We start from the raw sequence: 23,716 nt of genomic DNA, 5'->3' as shown, positions 1-23,716 counted from the left end.
GGGCCACCGTTCCTCTCTGGCAGATTTATAATTCTACTCACTACTTACGGAGAGAACACTGGGCTGGTGCGAGGCACCCCTGCTCATGCCCCTACATCCTCTCACATATTCCTTTCACACCCTATGAGGCAAGTGCTCTTATGCCCATTTTTGGACAAGTAAACTGAGCCTCAAAAGGATTAATCACCTTGTTCAAGGCCACACCATTTGACGTGGTGCTGTGTCTGCTCCAAGACCCTCTCTGGAACCCTCCTCACCACCTGCCTTCCTAATTCTCAGGGGAGAAGGAAGATTGAGCTGTTGGAAGAAAGGGAAGGACACGTGGTGGGGTCAAGAGCTTAGGCACCTGAGTCTGACAGGGCCCAGGGCCCAGGGAAGAGGTGGTGAGGAGAGAGATGAGTTTGGAGACTCCACAGCAGGTGGTGCCGGGCTCCTGATGGCACCCTTAGAACCAGACTGGGCAGAAGCCAAGGAAAGGGATGAGGACCTGTGTTTACAAAGGCCATGTGTTCTGGGTTAGTGCCTTCTGTGGGGGACAGGGCTAAAGAAGAGTGGTTAAATCACCAGTAGTTCTAACGTCTGCGCTTCTCTCTCCTTCCCCAGTCCAGCCATAAAAAGGCCTAGAGTTGGGTCAGTAGGGGTGGGGGTGGGGAGCGCAGAGCCTGGGCCAGGGAGGGCTGGGTGGACGGCGTCAGGCGGACTGGCTGAGGGGGAGAAGCAGGAGAGAAAGCTGGCAGGGAGGCGGGTACACAGGACCTTTAGGAAGCCTTGCTATGGGTTGTGTTGAGCTGTTTGCCTGTCCTACCTCTGTTCTCCTTCCATCCTCCCTGGGCCATGTGAGGTGAGCTGGAAGCAGATGAGGAAACTGAGGCACAGGGAGGCAAGATCTCCTGCCTCTTGTTACAGCGATGGAGTGGTGTGAGAAGCCAGTCTGCTGCTTTCCCACTCCTTGGTGAGGTCACCTGGGGTCAAGGCCACCCACAGACTGGGCTGCCAAGCTGCACAGATAATTTTTTTTTGTAATGCAACATAATTTTTGGCTGGATTTGTTTCTCCCAAATATTTATTTGTGCTAATACCAGTGCAAAACGATTACCTTAAATTCTTTAAGATGGGATGAAGACTGAGGCAGGGGAGAGACTGTGGGAGAAAAAGTCATGGAAGGTCAGGAAGGAGGTTTAAAACATTCAAGTCCTGTGGACTTCAAATTTGGTGGTTTTTAACAAAAACAACCCTTCTTTCAAGCAAACTCTTAAACTGACCCCCAATTTTGAGAACAGCTGGAGTAGGAGCAGGATGGCCCCTCTATCCTCTCAGGCTCAATGTTAATACCACAGATCAAATCCAGCTCCTTGTTAATGAGGGAGGAACGGAGCCCAGAGGTAGATGGTGCCTGGCACATGCTCAGTGCTCTATAATTGGTAGACCAAGGGAGACTTGTTTAAGGTCACACAGGAGTCAGAAAAGGGCAGGCAGGCTGGGGCATAACCACGTATGCAACACCATGGGCCACTTAGAAAGCAAAACCTGGCTCGTGTACTCCAGAAGGCAGACATGGACGCAAGCGGATTTCCGCAGCAGTGGTGCAGATGGAAGAAACATGGCCGGCAGGACTCCTCTGGGGTCCTTCCACCCAGAGCCTGGCTGTCAGCCCTGCATTTGCAGGTTTTCTACAGGGAAGGCTGAGAGGAGGCAAGGACAAGTACCCATCAAAGCTTGGGCATCATGCCATCAGCCCTGCACGATGTCACTCATGGCTACAAAAGATATAAGGGAAAAAAATGCAAGTAGCTCCATCCCTTCTCTTGCCCTGCAAGCCTGACATCTGCACACCTGCAAGAATGTTCTCCTGCCATTGGAGAGATGCCACTTGGGGGTCTCACAAGCCATGTTAGGAAGAAAAGAATCTTTGGCTCTAGCCTGGGAACATTAAAATCATACTACACTAATCTGGCTTTTCATAAAATTGTTGTGTTAATGCCCTGGGAAGACAAAAAGAAAAGCTATTTTAGCAATGTTCCCTAGTTGGGTTGGGCTTCTGTGTGGAGGAGAACATTCCTGTTTTTCTCATGGCTACAGTGTTTTGGTCCTCCTGGGTCTTCATGGCCCTCCCTGCCTGGCCCACACAACCAAGACAGGGCAGGCTGGAGCTCGTCCATGCCGGGGTTTGCAACAGGCACCTATTAAAACGACTGAGGCTCTTGTGTCCCCTGTTCTCCGAGGAACAGTCAGAAACCATAAGGTCTTCTGAAAGATGCCCTCTGGTACCCCTGATGCCATTCTCCCTGGGGTCTCCTTTCATGATCTTCAAAAGGAAGCCCCAAAGACTGAGTAAGGAGCCACCATGAGTCATGTTTTCATTTCAGACTCCCCCTTTCTCTCCTGCCCGATGAGGCCGCATGGAAGCCACACACTATTAGTTCCACATAATTGAAAAGTGTGTCAGGATCTCCCAGATGCGAACCAGAAACATGCTGCTCAGTTGTCACCTCCAACATGACTGATGCAGTCGTGTCTTAATTAGTCACTGCTCACTGCACTGACAGCATCAGAGCCCCCTTTCAAGGCCCCAGTTTGTGGTGCAGGTGAGATAAAAGGGCCGAGAGTTGCCAGATTTTCAGGTCCCTTTCCCACTAAGCATTCTGAACCCAGGTGGCCTCTGTCAAATGCCATCAGTCAGGTAAGGGCCACATTTTGACAGCAGAGTCAACAGGGTTGTAAATTTGGGACATATTTTTTGGAGGGAGGGAGGTAATGAGACCAGTAAATCGTGGACTAGAAGATTCCTTCACAAGTCAGCTGTTACGTCACAGGCCCTCATGCAGCTCTTCCAAGGCTGAAGGGGCAACTCTGGATGAACCATGCCACCCTGCCCAGCTCCTGCCCAGCAAGAGCTGATTGAATGGGGTGCTCACCTGCCCCGAGAGGGTGGCCCATCCACTGGCTCACGTATGACCCTCCATCCACAGCAGCAGCCCTGTGACAGTAACCTGGGCCAGTTCCATTTCCTCTCAGGGGCTTTGCATTCAGAACGGAGCTTAAAGCTGAGAGGAGAGATTGGGGCAGGGGATAAAAGTGGTGAAAGAGGCTGTCTCATCAGTGGAAGAACCTGGGCCTCTATCCCCAGAGCAGCACCTGGCTCTGGGAACTCCTCTCACTGCCCACCAGCCAGACTGCCCACTGTCTTCCCAAGCCCCCGGGACCCTTGTTCATTCGGCCTCACAGGCACGGCATTCAGGACCCTTCAGCTCTCCCAGAACCTACAGAAATGACTGAAATGGAAATGAAATTTACCGGCTCCAAAACACAAAGCTTCAAAATTGATGCCCAAATGTCTACAGAACATAACACCACACCAACTAGCCAAACATGACTCTGGTATACTCACATACTTGCTGTGTCCAGTGTGGGACATGGGATAGGTTTGACAAGGCTTGGGGATGGGTCTCCATGGGGGACAGAGTTCTGGGTGCACCTTCTCTCGTGAGGACCTATTTCATGAGGGGAAAGACCCAAATCCCCACTGCTCACCTTGCACACTTTCCCTCTAAGCCACACTGCCCCAGAAGGATGGAGAAGCTGACAAGCCAAGAGCGACTGCACTTTGGGATGGGGGTACCCAGCAACTTCTGCTAATTAACCTGGAGGATAATTAAGAATTATTTATAAGACTTCCTTTATTAGGCCCTTAAAGGAGGCTGAACTACATTAGGAGCCCATTTTCCCAATTTCATTCTGATATACCGGACAGTTCTGGTTAAGACTGACAGACACTGAGTTGTAGGGTGAATTCTGCCAAGGTAACTGGAGCCAGATTGATGAGGTGACCTACCCCTCAAACTCTTCAAATAAAACATCTTCCTTGCTGCCCTTGAAAGTTATTTAACAAATGAAATAGTTACAACATTAAGGGCTAATTCACTTAGGTGGAATAAATAACAATAAAACAAATAATTTTCCACCTGCTTGTGATTGGTTCAGAAGTCTCATTTCCAAATTGAACATAAGTACCTGATTGAGGAAGATATGAAAGTGAAGCAAGACACCCTGCACTCCCTAAAAACCACATGCCTAAAGTCACACACCTGCTCTCCTTGCCCTGATACTAGTCCTGACCCACCAAAGAATGGCTGCTTATTTTATAAACAGGCCAAGACAAAGACCAGGTGGGGCGGAGAAGACAGGAGAGAGAACAGTGCGATTGACAATGGGAAACGCTGCGTCAGGCAGAAGGAAGAGCAGTGGATGACCCACCGGTCTGTCAGGCCCGGACACAGACGGCTCCATCACAGGCGCTAGGAAGCCAGCCCCCTTTCAAAGTCAGAATCACGGTCCAGTTATGTCAGCATGGGCAGAAACATTCTGATGAGGACCAAAAATGGGTCACACAACTCAAGGCACCTGCCCACCTTCCTTTTGAAATGTAAGAATTTTTCTTTTTTGGAAGGAGAAGGGGTAAGAAAGAAAGCACTTTACAAAGATGTGAAGAAAATAATCTATTCATTTTAAAACCAGGGAATTGACATGAAACTAGCAATATGAATACATGATTTTTTTTTAAATACAGGAGGAAGGAGGCTCCCTGCTGAATTAGGCTGGTAAGCGGCAGGGAGCAGGGCAGAGTAGGGAGCACCTCCAAGGCCAGGAGGCACCACTGAGGAAGCACTAGATAGCGCAGCAGCCTCAAGGGGGGCCCTGACAGGCCAGCTCTAAAGTCACCAACACACGTGTGGCCAGAGCAGCACAGAAAGAAGAAATGCTGTTATTCTCAGCACCAGAAGTGTCTTTGTATCATCAATGGATGTGCTTTAGAGACTCATTTCCATGAAGTAGCCACACTATATTTTAAGTGGTCTGAAAGCTCAAAGTGTGATTCCCCCTTAAAATGGGTAACATAGGGCAGCTCAGCACCCATGGATGGAAGCACCCTGAGGCACAGGTGTGGCTCTGGGGGGCCTTTGGGGAAAGCCCCAGAGGCAGTGGTTGGGCTCAGGGAGCAGCCAGGGGCAGTGGCAGAGGCCGTGGGTAGCAAAGGGCTTCCTGCCCACATGCTAGAGTCCAGGAGGCAGGTGTTAGTAAGGGGAAAACACCTTCTTTTCTTCCCCAAACCCTGGGCCATGGGAACTCTTCTTCCTAGAAATGGGGAAGCAGGCCACAGGAGGGAGCCCCAGGCTGCCATCCCAGCTGGCTGTCTCTCGAGAGGCTGGCCCTGACTGCGGCAGCCTGGTGCCCACAGCAGCGCCTGAGATGAGCCTGAGCCCTCGCTGTCAGACAGAGCCTCTCCAGGCTGCAGAGCATGAGCCACAACAGACACCATGAACGTGAGCACAACAGGGCCTGGGCCCTAAACCCGGTTAAGGGCCACGGGGTGCACCAATCTTGGTTTGCTGAAAAAGTTGTCCCAGAGCCCGGCACCTGAGGTCAGGAGTGGGTCCTGGAAACCCACATTTCTAACTTGCAATCCAGGTGATGCTGAGACAGGTAGTCCCAGGACCACAGTTTAAGTCTGGGGTCAAGTGGGCAGGGGGTGGGTGACAAGGTTCTAGGGGAGGGAGGAGTGGTCAAGGGCAGTAGAGAGGGAACTTGTGAGGGCTGGAAGCCCATTTCTGTGCATTCAAGAAACAAAAAAAGTACATGGGAGGGAGCGCTGCCTCCTGTGGGTACCACCTACCTTACCCCACAAGGAGATCAGTTCTTCTGAGCTAGGCTGGCCCTGCCTTACAAAACATGATCAAGGTCATGCTTCTGGAGGGCCTCTGAGGGCCCAGTGACATCTTGTATTTAACCACTTTTCCCTCAGTTAATACAAAGCATTCTCTCTCTGACAACAAAAAAAGGTGTCAAGGTGACTGGGTCCTAGTCTCAGTTTGCTGGTGGGTCTTTACCTTTGGACTTCCTGGCTCTGGGCCAGTGGATTTAAACACATACATTTTAGCCAAACCACCATCTGATACAAGTTGCTCTGCTCTCTGGTTTAAACATAGGAAGTTCAGGGACATTGGGGCCAGATGATTTTACTATTACCATCCAAGATACAGTTTGTGCACATAGCTCCAAAGGTCAATCGTCCAATTAATTAATACATTAATGAGGAGAAAAATGCTTTGCTGCCTTAGAACCATGCCTCGTGATCTCACCTGCTGGGTGCAGGGCAGGGACATAAACACCTTAGCCGGGGCTCACATCATGGCCCAGAGGACCAGACCCACAGGCCTGTCACTCTTGTTCTGGGGCTGGAATTCAGGTATACTGACCAGTGCTAGAAGTGATGGGTCAGTGGGAGGGATGTGACTGAGTGACACTTGCCAGATAGAATTCACTCTATTTTATTCTGAGGAAAAAAAGATATCTCTCTTCAACTTCAGCTGTCATCTGTGCAATCTCCACATGAGAAGTTGTCAGCCAGCTGCAAAGCAGTGTTCCCTTCAGGGTACAAGGCAGCTCAAACTGGATCACAGAGTCCTTCAAAGCCCCCCTTTCAGGTGGCCAGGCTAGAAGTCTTGAGCCAGCTCACACCTGCTCTGGGAAGGCACGTGCTGGCCTGGGGGTCACAGCACTGAGATGAGAGGTGTGGCCCTCCGGGCTAACTGTGGGAAATGTGACTTTATGCTTTCATTGCTTGGATTTCTCACTGAGCAACATTTCTCCTTCTCTAAAAACCCAGGCCACAGTGCTGATGTGGGGAAAGTTACACAACCAGGGCCAACTTTGTTCTTGTTTGGTGCATGACATCACGTAACACCAAGTCTCCTTCCGGCTTTCACAGGATCCATGAAATATTCCTGTGAAGGGTAAAATGGCTACATCTCTTCTTCTAGTCCAGATGATTATTAACTATGAACATCCAAGATATAGTTTGTTGGAGGACGTAGCTCGTAAGGTCAATGACATCCAAAAGGATTTAACATATGACTCAAAAGAAAAATGCTGATTACAACAAAATGGTGAAAAAAATAATTACATCTATTTTAAAAGAGCTTTTTTGGTCTTCCCTTGAAAATGGAACTCCTCCTTCTGTCTAAAACCTCAAATGGATGTAAGTGTCTGGTCCGGTGGTTTGCTGACGTCTCACCTGCCTGGGCAGGTCTCATTCCACTGCAGACCCCTCAGCTTGGCTCTTCTGCATAGAAAATGTGTTCCACCCACAAAACCGCCCCACAGCTGGTCCAAGTGCCAATGCTGCCCCGAGGTCACGTCGTTTTGTCAGCGAGTCTGGACATACCTAATTGAGTCCTAAGAAAGTGGATCAGCTTGGTCTCTGTGAGGAATGCCATCCCAAGAGTGGCTCCCAAACAGAGGGCCCCCACAGCAACGTGCACCAGCCTGGCCAGCCAGCCCTGCTCACAGCAGAGGAACACCTGCAGAAAGAAACCACCATCACTGTCCCAGCCCCTCCAGCTGTACCTCCTTCCTCAGGGGCAAGCCAGGGAGAGCAGAGGGCCTACTGTCCCAGCTTCAAGTCAGATAAAGCGAAGGCGTGCCAGCTGCTACGTACTAGGGTTCACTCTGCTCCCATGAGTAACACTGCTCAGCCATGTCTATCATAAGATGATGTCCCAGAGCTTAATGGGAGGGGGAAGAGGTAGCAAGTACTTGTCTGGCTGCTTCAGGCAGAGCAGGAAGGGGACGCCTAGAATGAGGGACAGCGGGCAGGCTGCAAAAGCACGTGGTGTGACAGCTGGGAGTCTCACCTCTGAAAGACTGGTAACGCCACCACTAAGGGCAAATGTCCCGAGGAGGACTGGCGACAGGCACAGGCCAGCCAGGGGCCTGTGGGGGCTCTTCTGGTAGTAGCGGTGGATGAAGCAGAGGCTCTGTGTGATTCGAATGCCCATGTTGAAGCAGTTGGCCAAGATGAAGCCCACGCTGCCACACCACCGGGTCAGGAGATAGGATAACACCAGGAACGAAGAGGACAGGGCCAGCATCATGAAATTGTACCTGGGGAGGGGGAGGCAAGCGACACAGGGCAGTTGCCAAGAAAGTGGCCATGAACACAAATTCACAGAAAGCACCTTTGCATTCCCACGACCTAGCTGATTTTTCACAATAAAAGGATGCTAAAGGGATAACAGGGAAATGTCACTGTTTCCCTCACCCCTACAGAAGAGAAAGAAAATGAACAACTCAAGATATTTATCATGTCTAAGGTAAGTCTAATAACTGGCCAGTTTAAGTGACGCTTTGTGATCAGAACACATGAAAATCCCGTTCAGCCCAAGACTTCAACGTGAGGCACAAGAATATGACTCAGGTAACAATCACAGGTGAACGCTCACTCACTGTAAGGGGTGCTGAGGATGCCCTGGTGGATGAACACATGCGGCCCTTGCCCCGTGGAGCTTGGATTTGTTTTATGGATGAGGAGACCAGGACAGAGAGGTGAGTGATTTGCCTAAGGAGTGAGCTGACACCCCAACCTAACCCCTGACCCCTAAACTTTAACACCTCACATCGCTTCCCCTGGAAAAGGAAGAAGCCCTGTAACCCTGGCCAGTGGACTTCACTCAAAGCAAGTGGCCAGCTTCCAAGATGAAATGGAAACTGGGAGAGAGGCCAGGCCCCACTTCAGTGCTTCCCAGACTCTTACATGTCCCTTTTTCTGCTCTCTGCTCTCCAGAGCTCTCCGGATTCTATGACTGGATGGCTTATTCTGCTCCCTTCATTTCCCTTTTTCAGAGCAGCATGCCTCTTAGTTATCTTCAGTTCTTAGCAAGGGAAACTGAGTCTCAGCAAAGATAAAATAGCTGCCACAGTCCTCCAAAAGGCTTGTGGTACAGCCACAAACAAAATTCCTCAGTATCTGTCTAGCACACAGCAAGCATTCTAAGTATATAGTTGTTGAGGGAACCAAACCCCTTAGGTCCCCAAGCTGTGTCAGCTGGGTTAGGAAACCTCAGAGGCCACCACTAAGGTTCTGTGCATGAGGGAGAGGTGGTAAGAAAGCTCCTGTGTCCCCAAAATGCCCAGGTTCTGGTCCTGGGGCTGAGCAAGGCCAAGGTGTAATAGAGATACAATTCATCAGAGTGGGTGGTAAGACTAACACACGCATACAACTGTACTCCAACAACGGACGTGTGCTTTCATGCAGAATTCCAGAGAGAGAATTTATTTGTTTCTTTTAATAAGTAATGGAAATATAAGAGCCCACATCTTCACAGGGGAAGTCTCCTCACTAACTACTATCAATGATCAGAATGTCCAACTTCATAAAAAAAAATCACTGAGGGTGGGACCCATTATACGCCAGTGCTCTGACCTCTTTTCCAAAAAGAAGCAGAGATATGTAATCTGGTTTGTTTGTGTTTTTTTCAGAAACTATCTCAGAAAGGTCTACCAAGACCATGGTTTAGAGCCATAGGCTCACAAACTTTCAAAGTCATCCTCTCCCAACTCCAAGTAGAATGGAAACAATGAATGAAACCAGCAGATAATTTATGCTCATTTAAGCAGGGACAAGTTCCACAGTGTAGCTTCTTTGGTGTGGCCATTTGGGAGGAGCTGATGATGACCAAGTCCATTGTTTTTCACTTGAAGAGCGGTCTGCAGCTGTTGAACTTCCCAGAACTCACAAATCTATACCCTTAAAGGCATAATCTACTTTAGGAAAAAATGAGAATTTTAAAGATAAAATTAAAATACCACTTTTTAAAATCAATGTAAAATTAGTCAGTGACAATGACTATTCTCCAAGGTTTGGTTGACATAAACAGTAAGTCATTTGATCAGGCTTATCTAAAGATGGACGGTCAAGGATGTTGACTGCAGCAGCAACTGAAGCGTCCCCCAGAGTGCTGGCTGAATATGTCAAGACAAAGCCATGTCATGCAGCCTCTGCAGCCATGGAGAGGATGGCACATGTCTCTAATCTGCCAACATGAGAAGATCACGCTCACCCTTCATTCAACGGTTACAGAGTCTGACTCCATGTTGGGAACTTAAGGGTCAACAAAGCAGACAAAGGAGCTTTAAGTTGTGGGCCTCAGCATCACTGTCCCCTCTGCTCGGAAGGCTCTGTAGCATCTCTGCAAGGCAGACTCTTCTTGGTCATCCAGGCCTCAGCCTAAATGCCACCTCCTCAGAGGGGCCCCCCGAACTTAAAAGGCCCTGACTCTCATGACATAACCATTTTAGTTCTCTGCAAAGCGTAATATTTTCTTATTTACTTGTTTGCTATCTGCTCCCTGCACTGTCAGCTCTGGAAGAGCAGAGATCTTTTTTGTTCATTGCTGTTTTCCTAGAGCTTAAAGCAAAGCCCATTAGAGAGTAAATGCTCAAAAAGTATCTGTCAAATGAACAAAAGAAATGAGATACCCTTAACAAAACAGTACGAAAATTCTTCAATAGGACATAATGTAAAATCCATCAATCTTATCCTATATATATTATGAGGTTATTAACAAAAAGGCCACTTGCAGTTCAAAGGACATTCTAATATTTCACATCCAACCAAATGCCCTATTTTTATTTAGAAAAGCACCAATTAACCTGAAATTGGTTAAGGAAAAACCCATGAGTTTATAAATATTTTTTCTTCAACTCAGAATCTAAAACATCCAATGCAAATAAATCATAACATTTCACTAAACTGTTCAAATCTACTATAAGAAGCCTTACTAGAGGTTTCTATCTGGCTAAACTCATAAAGATGAAAAAAACGCTGGGGTCTATGATGAGCCCACGGGCTCAGAGAGGCCAGGGGTTGGGGCCAAGGGCCCAGACAGAAAGGGGGCTGGTATATGTTTAATATAGATCTGAAGACCATGCTTAAAGTCACATTTTACTCTTAAGGGGAGTGAGTTACTCCAGATGAGAAAGTGTCTCTGTCTCTTCTCTGCGTTAACTACTAATACCACGAAAATAATTTTCCAGATTTTAATATACTGCCAAGATCCCATTACAACTAACTGAGAAAGTTGTTTCCTTCGGTTCAATGCAATAAGAGGAACCAAAGCAACCAGCCACTGCCTGTTTTCCCTCATGAGTTGGTTATAAGACATGTTTTTAATGTTTTAAACAGGCCTAGTGTTGACTCTCCCCCTCAACACTAATGCTGAAATTATAACAAAATTCCCTTCAAAGAGAAAGATTCCTAGTCCAGAGCTCTTTCCACTAGGCCTCAGTACCTCATTTAGTAGGCTTCAAATTATAGTTTTAAATTATTTCATGTTAGAAGCACCTTTCAAGTAAAAACACAGTGTTTTCAAAATTAAACTTAAAGAGACCTTTTCATCCATTAAAAAAAAAAAAAAAGGATGAACTCAAAGCAGTTTATAGCTACAAATTTAACTGTCTGAAGCAAAAACCATTGTCTAGACCACTATTTGAAAACTATGGGTTGTGACCTGAAAGTAGGCTGGGAAATCAATTTAGTGGGTCATGACATGGCAGTTTAAAAAATGAAACAGAACAGAATTAAAAACCATCAGTGTGTCCTGCATGTAACTGGGGTATTGTTGCTTTGTGAAAGCTTTGTTTCAGCCACAGCTAAGTATGCCCTGGGTCACAGTGCTCAGTGTAGTTTTTACTCTGAAAACTGGTCTGGACCAGTGGTTTCTGAGGCCCTAGCTATCCTCAGCAATCTCCTGGAACTGTGTGATAAAAGATTCCTTGGCCCACACCCCTAAAATTCTAGTTCAGTTGGAGTGGGAGGGGGCCAGGACCCCCTCGGGGAGTCTCATCAGTCCGGGCTGGGACTGCTGCTCTAGACTCTAGGTCTCACCTGTGGTGTCGCACAAAGAGTCACCAAGCCAAGTCACCAAGAGTGAGACAAGCCCAGGTAGGAAGCAGACAGAGGCTGTTCTGAATGAGAGGAAGGCGTCCCCAGCTCTCTGAGCTCCCCTTTTCATATCCACCACCACCAGGCCTCTGAGTGGTTTCAACAGCACTCGAAGAACTGCCGAGGCAGCGTGAAACCCCCTGGGGGCCCAGGCCTCAGGAGCAAAGGGAAAACGAGGGCCACTCACCTCATTACCTACACCCACTCCTCCTCCTCTCTCCTCCTTCCTCTCTCTTCTTTGTCCCTATCAGTTTAATTCTTCTCCTCAAACGCTCACTGCAGTGATGCCTTCACTTACTGCCTTACTACCTTCTGGCATTTGAGACACGAGAAATGAGTGATCCTGGGTGTGGGTCAGAGGCTTTTATCAGAAGTTCACGTCAGAGTCATTGAGGAGCTTTGAAGACATTTCAGTGCTTGGGGCCTGCTGATTCTGCAGGTGCAGCGGGAGAGAGAGTGGGGGAAGCAGGGTGGACAGGAATCTGCATTTCTAACAAAGTCTATGGGGCATTTTGATTCATAACCAGTGTTAAGAACTACTCCTTGAAGTTCTAGGGCAGAGGTCCTGATCTGGGTCAATGGATGGAAAAAAATGTGGCAAAACTTGTATGTGCACTTGGGCCTTTCTCTGAGGAGAGATGTCACAGATCCCTGAGATTCTCCAACACCTTCACATCAGAGTCTATAGCTGCGCAGCTTGGAGAAGCTTTCTGGTAACCCTCTGAGGCACTGGGCAAGGAGTGCAGGAGTGGAGTTTGCCTCGTGTCTGCCTCTGCCACCCGGACCGACACAACCCTTCAGGGCCCAGATTTCGTCTTTCACAGGGGGAGGTGAGGAGCAGTTGCTGCCCCCAACTCCCAGCCCTACCGTGAGGAGGACTCACTGAATGGTGCCCGAGGAAAGCCACACTCCTAGCTCTAAAAGAGCCTTCTGAAAATGCATGTTCAGGATGAAAAGAAAGAAGTTACTTCATTTTGACTGAAGGCCATGATTAAAGGTGTGCCTTAACGATTACCCACCTGTCAACCTCCTCTTTGCTCATGGCAGCAAATGTGAAACACTCAGTCACTCCATTGATGGCAAGCAGGAGGACGTAGAGACAATAGGCACGCAGCAGAATGGGACCTACAAGGAAACAACCACTGAGACTCCAGAGCCCAAACGGGAGGCCCCCATGCACCCTGACTTGGGCTGAGTGGTCACAGAACACTGGGACTGGGTCATGAGCCCTGCTGGTGTTGTCACTGGGCAGATGCATGCTCGAGCCTATGGTCTTAACTATCTGGAAGGACTCTCAATGTGCCAGGCACTGACTGAAAAAAAAACCAGCTACAAACAAAAGGACAATTACGAATAAACGTACAGATCTCTGGCTTAACAACTAAAAGCTGATCTGTCCAGAAAGGAAATTTCTTGCTTTTTAAATTAGCTTGAAGAAGTCTGCTAGTTTGAGCACTTAGGGACACAGGTGGCCCTGCATGTTCAGAGAAACTCAGCTGAAGAGGCCCTGAAGAAAAGACCTTGGGGAGAAGCCCAGGGCTCAGGAGCAGCAGGAAACTACGGAGACAGAACACCCACAACCCTGAAGGGAGGATCAGAGCCCACAAGGTTATTTTCTTCTAAAACAAAGTGATGTGGTTCCACAACTAACTAACAAGCTTCGGGAAGATCTGCTAACAAAAGATCGGGAGCCTCAAAATGGAATTGATCCTCTCTTAAGAAGGACCATTACTAAGAGGCAGCCAAGCAGTTGCTAATAAAATAACCATATACCCAACCTATGATCCAGCAATTCCACTCCGAGGTATCTATCCAAGAGAAATAAACATGTTTCACAAAAACACCCACGGCAGTTTTATTCATTATAGCCCACAGTGATCACTGACAGGGGAAAGGATAAACCAACTGTGGGCCAACCATACAAAGAAATACTGAGAAGCAATCAAAGAGAGAAAAGTACCAATCCATGTAAAAACATGGATGAATCTCAAAAACTTTATATTGAGGGAAAGAAGCTAAACAGGAAAGTGCCCATGCTGTATGATTTCATTTATAGGAAATCCTTTTTAAAAGCAATACTAAGAAATGAGAGCAGTGGTTACCTCTGAGGTGAGGGTGGGGGGCACTTGACTGGAAAGGGTCCTAGGAAAACTTTCTGGGGTAATGGAAATGTTCTGTATCTTAATCTGGATTTTGGTTACCTGAGTGTATATGTACTTGTCAAAACTCATCAAACTGTACTCTTCAGAGAACAGCATTTCATTTTATGTAAACTAGATTTCAATAAAGAAAAAACTAAACCACAAAAAGAGAACGGTGGGGAGGGCTGAAGTTCCAGAGTCTCAGAATGTGAAACTTATTCATGGTTTATGAAAGCTGCTTCCTCTGAAATATCTCCATGCCACGGGATCCTTGAACAGTTTTACGGCAGTCAAAAGTTACCAAAAGGAATACTAACAGGGCAGCCCTAATGCCCAACAAAAAACTATTTTCCACAGATGACCCTCTCCTGGGTTCCACATTCCATCATGTCATGTGCATCTCATTCCCCAAGCTGCTGCAGAAAGTAGCCTGGCCCCCACTGCAGCTGGGGGATGACAGCAGCTGAGGAGGCAGGGACACGCTCTGCTTTGGGGTGGCTGGAGGCTCGGCTCAGCGTGCTTCCTGCCTCTCTCCATCCTCCTCTCCCCGGCAGGGAGGAATGCTCCCCTCATCACCTGCACCTCTCATCTGGTAACTGAAAGCTGATGGCACGTGTGGGTCTACCTGAAGGTTGATAGTGAGCTGCTCTGCGACATGGAAAACACAAATTCTCACAGGAAACAATGATTCAAGGATAAGGGCTTTGAGTTAATTTGGGGAAAAAGGTTGAAACTGAGGAATTCGTGGATAGAACCTTCAACTATGGATTGAACTGAGTGGCAGTATGGGTTGAATTATATCCCCCAAAAAGTAATTTGAGGGAGACGGTATAACTCCGTGGTAGAGTGCATGCCTAGCATGAACAAGGTCCTGGGTTCAACCCCCAATACCTCTATTAAGAAAATAAGTAAATAAATAAACCTAATTATCTCCTGCCCCCCCCCCAAATAAATAAATAAATAAATTTTAAAAAGTAATTTGAAGTCCTAACCCCTAATAACTTAGAGTATGAACTATTTGGAAACAGGTTCTTTATAGATGTAATCAAGTAAAAGGAGGCCCTTAGGGTGGGCTCTTATCCATTATGACTGGTGTCCTTATAAAAAGGGGAAATTTGGACACAGACACCCACAGAGGGAAGACGATGTGGAGACACACAGGGAGAAGACAGCCAAGTGACTGGGGCAGCGCATCTACAAGTCAAGAGTTGATGGCAAACACCAGAAGCTAGAAGAGGCAAAGGATTCCTCCTCTAGAGCCTTCAGAGGGAGCACGGCCCTGGGGCACCAGAAGTCTGGACTTTTGACCTCTAGAACTGTGAGACAAACTTGTGGTACACTGTTACTGCACCCCTAGGAAACTAATGTAAGGGGACAGAGGAGAAAAAGAGATTTTAAAAAGCAAAAGAAAGAGCAAAAGACAAGCATGTAGGAGATAAGTGTAACAAATCTCAGGGAAGTTCATCCAATGTTTCTCTTTCTCTTTAGCGTGGAAAAGCGAGGTTTGAGGAAGACTTCTGAGAAAAGTCTAAGCTCTCACAAAGCCCCTAATTACATACAGTGCTAAGTCCAAGTAATGCAAGCAAAACCACAGTGCCCCACGGAAGGCCGCCTCTGCTGCATCCAAGTCCCACGTCTGGAGACAGCAGCACAGAGCGTGGAGACTCTAAGAGGCCACTTCAGGGCACAGGTGAGCCCCTCCACGGGTGAGGACAAAAACCAACATGCAACGGGGGCAACTGAGGACAGCAGTGTTGCAAGTTCCACTTTCAAAATGAAGTGGTTGGGCTAAGCCATGGAAAGTTCCCATTCTTTTCTGATTCGTAAGACTTTCTGGAGAAAGTCAAGTTTTGGGAGGTATTTCAGCAAACAAAAAAGACTGTGGTGGGGGTGGGGGGCGGAGAGCAGCAGTGCTAATATTTTCTGGTACAGGAAAGGCTTCAAGTACATAGCACTAGTCTGAAGAGCCGGGAGCAGGGCAAGGAGAACAGGGGTGGTGTGGAGGTGAGGGAAGGAGAGCTGGCGGGCACCCTGGGGAGACACTCTGACCCTCCCAGAAGCCACTGCGAGCTTTCCAGAGTGCTGGAAGTTAGGTCAAAATGAGAGGCAGCTGCAATGAGAAGACAAATGCTGAAGACCCTGCTGGGACAGGAGACGTGAAAGGGGGCCCGGCCAGGTGAGAGGCCACAACGGTTCGAAAGATCCTTCAGCGGCACACCAACCGCACATCCTTTCCAGAGACCGAGAAACCAGATCATTCTCAAGACTCCGCTCTCTCTGAAGATGATACCAAGAGACTATCTTTCTGAGTCTAAAATTATTAATGATTCTGGACACAAACCATTAGAGATAGAATTTATTACCTTAGAAGTCAACTAACACTGACCTTTTTAAGCAACAAACTTATCAAGATTGGCACCAGCATCTCACTTGAGTAAGAAGACCACATGGTGACAGTGGTTTGCTTATATATCTTCTATGATTAATAACTCCAGCAAATGAACATTTTATCGATGGGACAGCTCTCTGCCTATGGCATTGTCCTGTGACTGCGTTCCAAAGGCTGTTCCTTGGTGATTACCTTTCCAAAGGTGCAGAGCTGCTGTGAAGTAGTCTGTCCCCCACTGCCACCAATCTCTGCACCCTAACTTGGTAATGGCCTTCTAATGAGGTCTCCCTGCAGTTGCCTGATGGAGATGTACTTCTCATGGCACAAGCCCCAGGGAGCCACAAACCACACCACTGGTTTCATGGTAGGTGTTTCTTCAAACTTAATGACCTAGTGTTTGCTCTAGTGTAGAAACCTGGCCCTTCTTCTCCTAATACCAAAAGTTTGAGCCCACTATAGTTGAGATTAAAACATGTAAAATGGCATTTGACAAGGCCCTTTACATTTGAGATAGGGCAGCAGAAAAAAGTCTTCAGGGTTCTTGTCTAGTGACCTGACGAATTAAAAACATCTTTGCTTTACCCAAGATGAAACACTACATATGGACTGCCAGCCCACAATCCAGCACATTTTGAAACTAGTGAAGTCCATAGGGCCCAGTAATGTCGTAAGATGCTCAGTGTCCTGGGCACCAGGTGTTTCAAAGTTAGACACATTCAATACTTTTCTCTTTCAAAACCCAAGAGTCACTGGATTAAATATACCATTTTATTTGCTGAGATCAATTTCATTCTCTGCAAATGGCTCTGGGTTACCCTTCAGAGGCTTTTATGCATCAGGCCGTGAGATTTATGTGGCACTGACTATCTTTGGATGTGTTTAGTACCAAGCAGAGACTCATTAGAGCCTGCCCTCTGCCTTCCTCGCTTGCCCCAGAGGGAGCACAGGGAAGCATTTGGCAAAACATTTTAGGCCTGAGAGGAAAGCCAAAGGTTCCCAACAACTTCTCCAAGTGAGGTTGGGGGATTGATCCACCTGGTGCCAAAGACCCAACTGTGCCCTGAGCTGGTTTGACCTCAGGTGAGGGGAACTGTCCCACAGCCGTAGCCACTGGCAATTTTCCCTACACTGACACAGATGTCAACCATGTGTTTGAGTTTCATAAGACTCTTCTATTTCAGTTTGGAACTTAGAACAAGTCTGGAAAAACCTCTTGTGCATACCTGATCCTGAGCTAAGCATGGCCCCTCCATAGATGTCCAAAGCCAGTTGAGAATAGGCAAAGCCGAAAACAGTGATGGTCAGACCAGCCAGCAGGGCCAACTTCAGCAGGGACTCCAAAACCGCAGCGGCCACAGCAACATCCTCCTGGGGCCAGGGAAGAGGGAAGGAAGTGGGATGAATCATGAGCTAAAGAAAAACTTCACATGAGGCCTTCTCCCTTTGCTGTTTTACTGGTCATGCTTTCAACTGACGAGGGCCATCACTGCTTTTCTGTAGCCTGGATTTGTTTCCACGTCAATTAGCAAATGGGGGAGAAAAGACAATGTGTGCCTCCTCAGGCAGTGCAGGGGAGGGTTAGCTTTTAAGTCGTGTAGGATAAACTATTTCAAATGTTGCCTAAGAAACACTCACTCTCCCCTCTGACATTTATTCTTACGTGGACAAGTTTTTACATTGCTAGCCAGCTCTGTCAGCCTGCTCTTCTTGACAAATGACGCCAAATGCCAATGTTCCTGTCAATCTACACTTAGGAAAACATTCCGAAATCAGACTGAAAACCAGATTAGCTCATTTGAGATACTGTGCATAAACTATATTTAAAATGTTTTCTAAGACATGTAAGAGGCTGACTCAGCTTGCTTTTAATTCTAAGATAAGTCAGACATTTTCAATGGTTTTAGAAAAAAGGAAGTTTCTACAACCAAATACTCCTGGATTAAAATCTCTTCTGTATTATCAGCTGGAGTATGTAGATTCTCATGGTCAGGATGTACACAACTGGTGTGGAGAGTGAGACCAAATAAGAGCTTTCCTCCCACGCCCTTGGTGAGCTCTGCTCCAGTCTCTGCATCCTTGGACTCACCTTTGGTTCTTGAGAATCTAAGCATGGGAGAGGCAATCTCATTCTTATACCTAAGACTAGACCAAGGGAGGGGGTTTGCGCTGCACTGGGGACAGCCGTAGAGAGTTCAGAGAGGGCTGGGACAAGAATAATGTCACATAGAAAGACAAAGGGTGAGAAGGAAGAGCCAGTCCAGGGGAAAGGGAGAAGGTGCTAAAGAAGAAGTGACTCAGGGTCCTGCTATCATTCAGAATGTGATAGAAGAATGAAAACAGAAGAAAATTTCAGATCAAACAGAAGGGAAACATCTCCATATTTTTGTCTGTCTATCCTGCACATAGAGAGAGAATTCACTTGAGAGATGAGAACCAGGACTACCTGCTTCTGAAGTGTGGCGTCTTTTTCTCTCTCTAGCACCTTAGCAAAGAATATATAAAAACTCTCCTCTATTGGCTGGAAAATTAATCTGGCCACAAGGGAGCCAAGATTATTCACTATATCATATACACCTACAAAACAAAAAGGAAGAAATAACAATTTCAATGGTTTTTTAACTTGAATTTTCACAGCACTATTAAAATTTTTTCTAATTTAATTTTTAAATTAAACTTTTGGAGATAATTATAGATTCAGGTGTAGTTGTAAGAAATAAGAGAGAGACCCATGTACACTTTACCCAGTTTCCCCAAATAAAAAGTTCTTGCAAAACTATTGCACAGTATGACAACTAGGATACTGATTTGGATACAGTCAAATACAGAACATTTCCTTCACCAGCACTTCATAAAAGTCATTAATGTCGAGTTGATTTTTTTCTATTTTTATTTCCACTACTTTGGGATTATATTAAAAAAAAATCTGAAAAGAGTATTAAGACCTATTGAACCACACAAACATGGGGCAAATCTCTGTGACTTGGGATGAGCTCCCTTTCCTCTTAGCGACCTTTGAGCCCCAAAATGACTGGAGCTCTGGAGAAAGCAGGGTAAGGGCAGGGGATCTCAAGAGAGAATCTGCCACGCAAGACACATGAGGCGGGATAGTCAGATATATATTTACAAAGATCTATAATTTTCAATCTTCAGGATTCATTTCTTACAAACTTCAGGTTCATTTTTTCATTGAATCTGTCAAACTATGGAGAAAAATATTAGAAAGTGTCTACTAATAGTTCTTTAATTAAAACACTACAGAATTTCATCTTACCCTGATCGCCAAAATTTAACACATTCAGAAATGTCATCACATATCGCTCGCCTAAGAATGGAAAAGCAAAATAATTAGCACTTCAAATGCACATTATTTTCTCATTTCCTTTTCTCTTATTGTCTATCAACTTCCAGTTGGCAAATGCTCTTAAAGGAGAAAAATTAGATAATCAGTTAAAGACATGTTTCTTGTCCTAATATTGATTTCAAATAATCTCAAAATACCAATTTGGAAAGTGCTGGGGACTTTATTGACAGCAAATCTCCAAACTAGTTAAATTAAAAACAAAACAAAAATCAGTAAAACCAGTCTAATAAGTGTTTTTAAAAGTATGGATTGTTTCTAAAATGTTAATAATGAAAATGATTATCTTAAGTTTTCAGGGAAGTCAGATAATCTGAGTGTAAATTCTGCGAAATGAAAGGTCCATGATTAAGTGCACAGTCATCAAAACTCTCCTCTCGGGTGGAGAAAGGTCTGTGGAGCCTGGCAAGGCTCTGGAGCCCAAATTCAAGATTCAAGTCTAAGACAATCTAGTGTCTTCAAGGTGAAGACATTGGCCCAGAGTCCTACTGTCCACCCCTAGCTTCCATGAATGCACTTACCCGTGAGTGGAAAACACTGACCACTATGGAGGTGAAGCACTGAAGAGTGCCCACAGCCCTGAGGGGCCACTCTCACCTCCTAGCACCTTGCTCAAAGAGGAAAGCAGTATTAAGAGAAGCAAGTGGTGGTCTTCTCTCAAGTCTCTCTTCCATCCTTGCCTCCCTACAACCTCCCAGCCACTGCATTTGTGACAGGGACCTCTGCAGCTTGTCCCAGGCACGGACCCACAGGACTTCACTAGCTCCCATCTGTGTCTCTGCTCTGCTCCATCCTCACTGATAACAGTTCTAGATTTTGCAAATATATATCTTAAGTCAATACATGTTTTCATATCTTTAAATGGCTCTGCAGTGTTTGCAAAAAGTTCAAGTGCCTTGATTCTGCATTTGAGGCCTTTTAGAAACTGATTCCAAGCTATCTTTTTGCGTCCCTTCACCAAACTCACCCTCACCTCCCACCTTCGATCATCATCCTCTGCTACACCCTACAGGGAGCCTTTTAGTCCCACCACTTACAAAGGCTTTTCTACAGGGGCTGCCCTAGGTTCTGGCACACCAGGCCTCTCCCTCTCAAGTTCTGTGAGCTCCCTGAGGGCAGGAACCATGTCTCGGTCATCTCTCTATCCTTGGTTGCCCAGCAGAGCTCTGAGAAATGAGAATACACTCAAGAGATGTCTAGCGATGGGGGGAGGGTATAGCTCAGTGATAGAGCACATGCCTAGTATGCACAAGGTCCTGGGTTCAATCCCTGGTACCTCCACCAAAAGATAAATAAAAACCTAATTACCCCCTCCCCCCTAAAAAAGAGAGATGTCTGGCAAATCAGCTGATGTTCCAAGTACAGGTCTCACTGCCCTGTATCAGAGTTAACCACACAAATGCCTGCGTCTCTGGGGAAAGAATGACGCCGCAGCCTGTTCCTCATTCAACGGTGTATTCTCAGCACCTGGTACAGTGTTCAGGAAATGTGGGGGCAGAAGGTAACGGTATACACACACACACACACACACACACACACACACACACATTTTTGCCATAACAATGACTGATTTCAACTTTTTTAGAATTATAGTTTTTAGATAAAAAGAATTTAGGGGTCCCTGTCAAGCCCCATCCTTATTTCACAGCCATGGACATGGAGGCCCTGGGAAGTTCCTAAGGGTCCTGTGAGGGCCAGGCTAGGATGGCCCAACACTGGAGCAGACCCAGCTCGGGAGCTCGAGTGGCTGGGTGTGGCTGACACCTGCTGCTGCAAACACACATTGAGCCATTGCAATCCTGACAACTAACTTAGGACCACTGCTTGGACTGCATCCATTCCTCAACTCATCCAAACTGCCCTTTAAACTCTGAGAGGGAAAAAAGTGCATTTAAGCAACTACCCTCCCTACAAACTGCCTACACTGATTTGTCTGTCCTGCCAATAATATGAACTATCACGATATACGGTTTCATTACAGTTACCTTTCTTTATCAACAAATACTTGCTGAAAATCTATCACGTGCCAGGCCCAGCAGGGTGCTGGGGGAGACAGTGGTGAACATTTTCCCTGCTCTCAAGAAACTTAAAGCAGCTTCACTCAGCTCTCCGAAGGCTTCTGACCCTTACTTCCTCCAGAAGTCCTGGGAACAGTTTCATTTTTATAAGGGCTCAGGCTAGAAACATGCATTCTCAAAGCTCAGAGAGCCCTCAGACGCCTCCTGGTCCTTTCCTTTAACTCACAGATGAGGAAAGTGAGTCTTAGGGGGAGTTACTTCTCTTTGGAAGTACAATGAATAAAAATAAAGAAGATGGAAAAAAGAAAAATAACAAGATAATAATGCCAGTTGTATTAGAAAGCTAGAAACACAGGAAACTTTTCTATTTTCCAAAATTTTTGTAATGGGATTGTATTATTTTTATAATTAAAAGAATTTTTTTAATATTTTAAAATATGTTCAGTAATATATATAGATGTATAGACATGTGAAATTTATATATAGAGAGAAACTACCACCTTCAGCAGCTTATAGTTGCATCCAATTTCATTTTTTGAAACAGTGCTGGGTATAAATAAACCAATATATACGTATAGAAAAACTAGATATACTTTCAGCTCCTCTGCATCGAGAGCTGTCACTGTCAAAGTGAAACTGGAAAGCCTTGAGAAGTCAGAAGGCCGACCAAACTGTCCCACAGGTGAATCTTATTGTTTAAGAAAATAAAATGAAAATCTGGTTCTTTAAAAAGTTCAAAAAAGGGAAGAAAGTGTATAAAAGTTAGGATAATGAGGTTACAGATAGTTTTCTGTATTTTCCAAACTTTCAGTAATTGATAGAATACTTAAATGACATAACATGGGACTCTGGAGTTAGACTTGGATTCAGATTAAGTTGTGCCTCATCCCTATAGGACCCTGCAGAAGTTATGTAACCTCACTGACCTTCAGTGTCCTCATCCATAATAAATCTCTCTTACAAGGCTGTGGAGAAATTTAAACTAGACAACTTAAGTATCAAACTAAATAAATGTTACTTTTCCTCCCCTTATTTAAGAAGCTCCCATTTCTGAGGGTCCTCTGAGCCGGGGGCTCTAGAGAGCCAGGTGGCCTAGATGGAGGCATTCCATCCTAGATGGAATCCCCTCACTTATCCTATGACTTCCTGACTGCTCAGAGCAACCTTTTACTTACCTTCTGTCAGAATCTGTTTCAAGAAAGACTGTTTGAAAAAACTCCAAGTCAGTTTAGCCTCTTCCCAATTTACAAAAGCCTAGAAGAAAAAACAGAACAAAACAAAACCTCCCAGGTGGTGCCAGTCTCAGAATACAATAACACTACATGAGAGGCAAACTCAGTTTGGTCTCCAAATCCCAAGTTAGATAGTTCCCACTAATTTTTCATTTACTGCTAAGCATGCAGAAGACATCGACACATGCTGGCAAAGAATTTACATTCCTAAACATGAAGGCAAAGTCTCTAGGTAGAAGAGCCTCCCTGGAAGGGTCTGCTCAAGATTCGTTCACTGAGACCCCTAAAGAACTGTGCTGTCTCCTTGCTGCTGTGCAGAGAGTAAGTGGACCACACCGAACACACACAGCTCACAGTCACTTCTTTCCTTAAAAGAGGTCTAAAGCATGCCAAGCTTACAGGACAAATTCTGCTCCAGGTACTCCACATCTTAACGCTCTATTTAGCTATCCAGGGTCCCTTTACACAAAGTATATGAGCTTTGCTTGTAGATTTCAAAAGCAAGCTAGGCCTTCCAGGTCAGTTAAACCACTCAGAATTGGTAAGACAGAGGAAAGAAAAAAACAAACCCCAAACTTCTGATACAGCTTTTTCAGAACTCTTGGGGTAGCACCAAATTGATCATTTCCTAAGGACAAGGAGGGTAAGAAGGAATTAAACACTTAGGAAGGACAGAGGTCAACCTGTAAGACACAGGCAGCCTCGAAGCAAGAGAGCTGACCACAAAATGCTGGAGTAGGGCAGCTAGCTGCATGTGCCTTCTTTTTTTTCTACCTCCTCCTAGTTTCCTCGAGGGGCC

General features: G+C 46.1%; 1 protein-coding gene across 2 annotated transcripts in view; it reads right to left on the bottom strand.

Moving 5' to 3' along the window:
- Positions 1-4,483: 4,483 nt before the first annotated feature.
- Positions 4,484-23,716, bottom strand: part of RFT1 (RFT1 glycolipid translocator homolog) — a 36,100-nt gene continuing 16,867 nt past the window's right edge. Inside the window, exons 7-13 of one of the 2 annotated variants that reach the window (XM_010969043.3) lie at positions 22,861-22,939; positions 19,581-19,631; positions 18,753-18,883; positions 17,533-17,677; positions 12,799-12,904; positions 7,692-7,941; positions 4,484-7,358 (exon numbers count right to left, since the gene is read on the bottom strand). In XM_010969043.3, the coding sequence (XP_010967345.1) occupies positions 7,191-7,358; positions 7,692-7,941; positions 12,799-12,904; positions 17,533-17,677; positions 18,753-18,883; positions 19,581-19,631; positions 22,861-22,939 (930 nt within the window). In that variant the 3' untranslated portion in view covers positions 4,484-7,190. The remainder of the gene's footprint in view (positions 7,359-7,691; positions 7,942-12,798; positions 12,905-17,532; positions 17,678-18,752; positions 18,884-19,580; positions 19,632-22,860; positions 22,940-23,716) is intronic. The other variant, XM_045505972.2, reaches the window with a different exon arrangement.

The sequence above is a fragment of the Camelus bactrianus genome, chromosome 17, assembly GCF_048773025.1.
Source record: "Camelus bactrianus isolate YW-2024 breed Bactrian camel chromosome 17, ASM4877302v1, whole genome shotgun sequence".
In the NCBI taxonomy this organism is placed as follows: Eukaryota; Metazoa; Chordata; class Mammalia; order Artiodactyla; family Camelidae; genus Camelus; species Camelus bactrianus.
The sequence above is the reverse complement of the archived record's forward strand: the minus strand, read 5'-3'. Positions and strand labels throughout refer to the sequence as shown.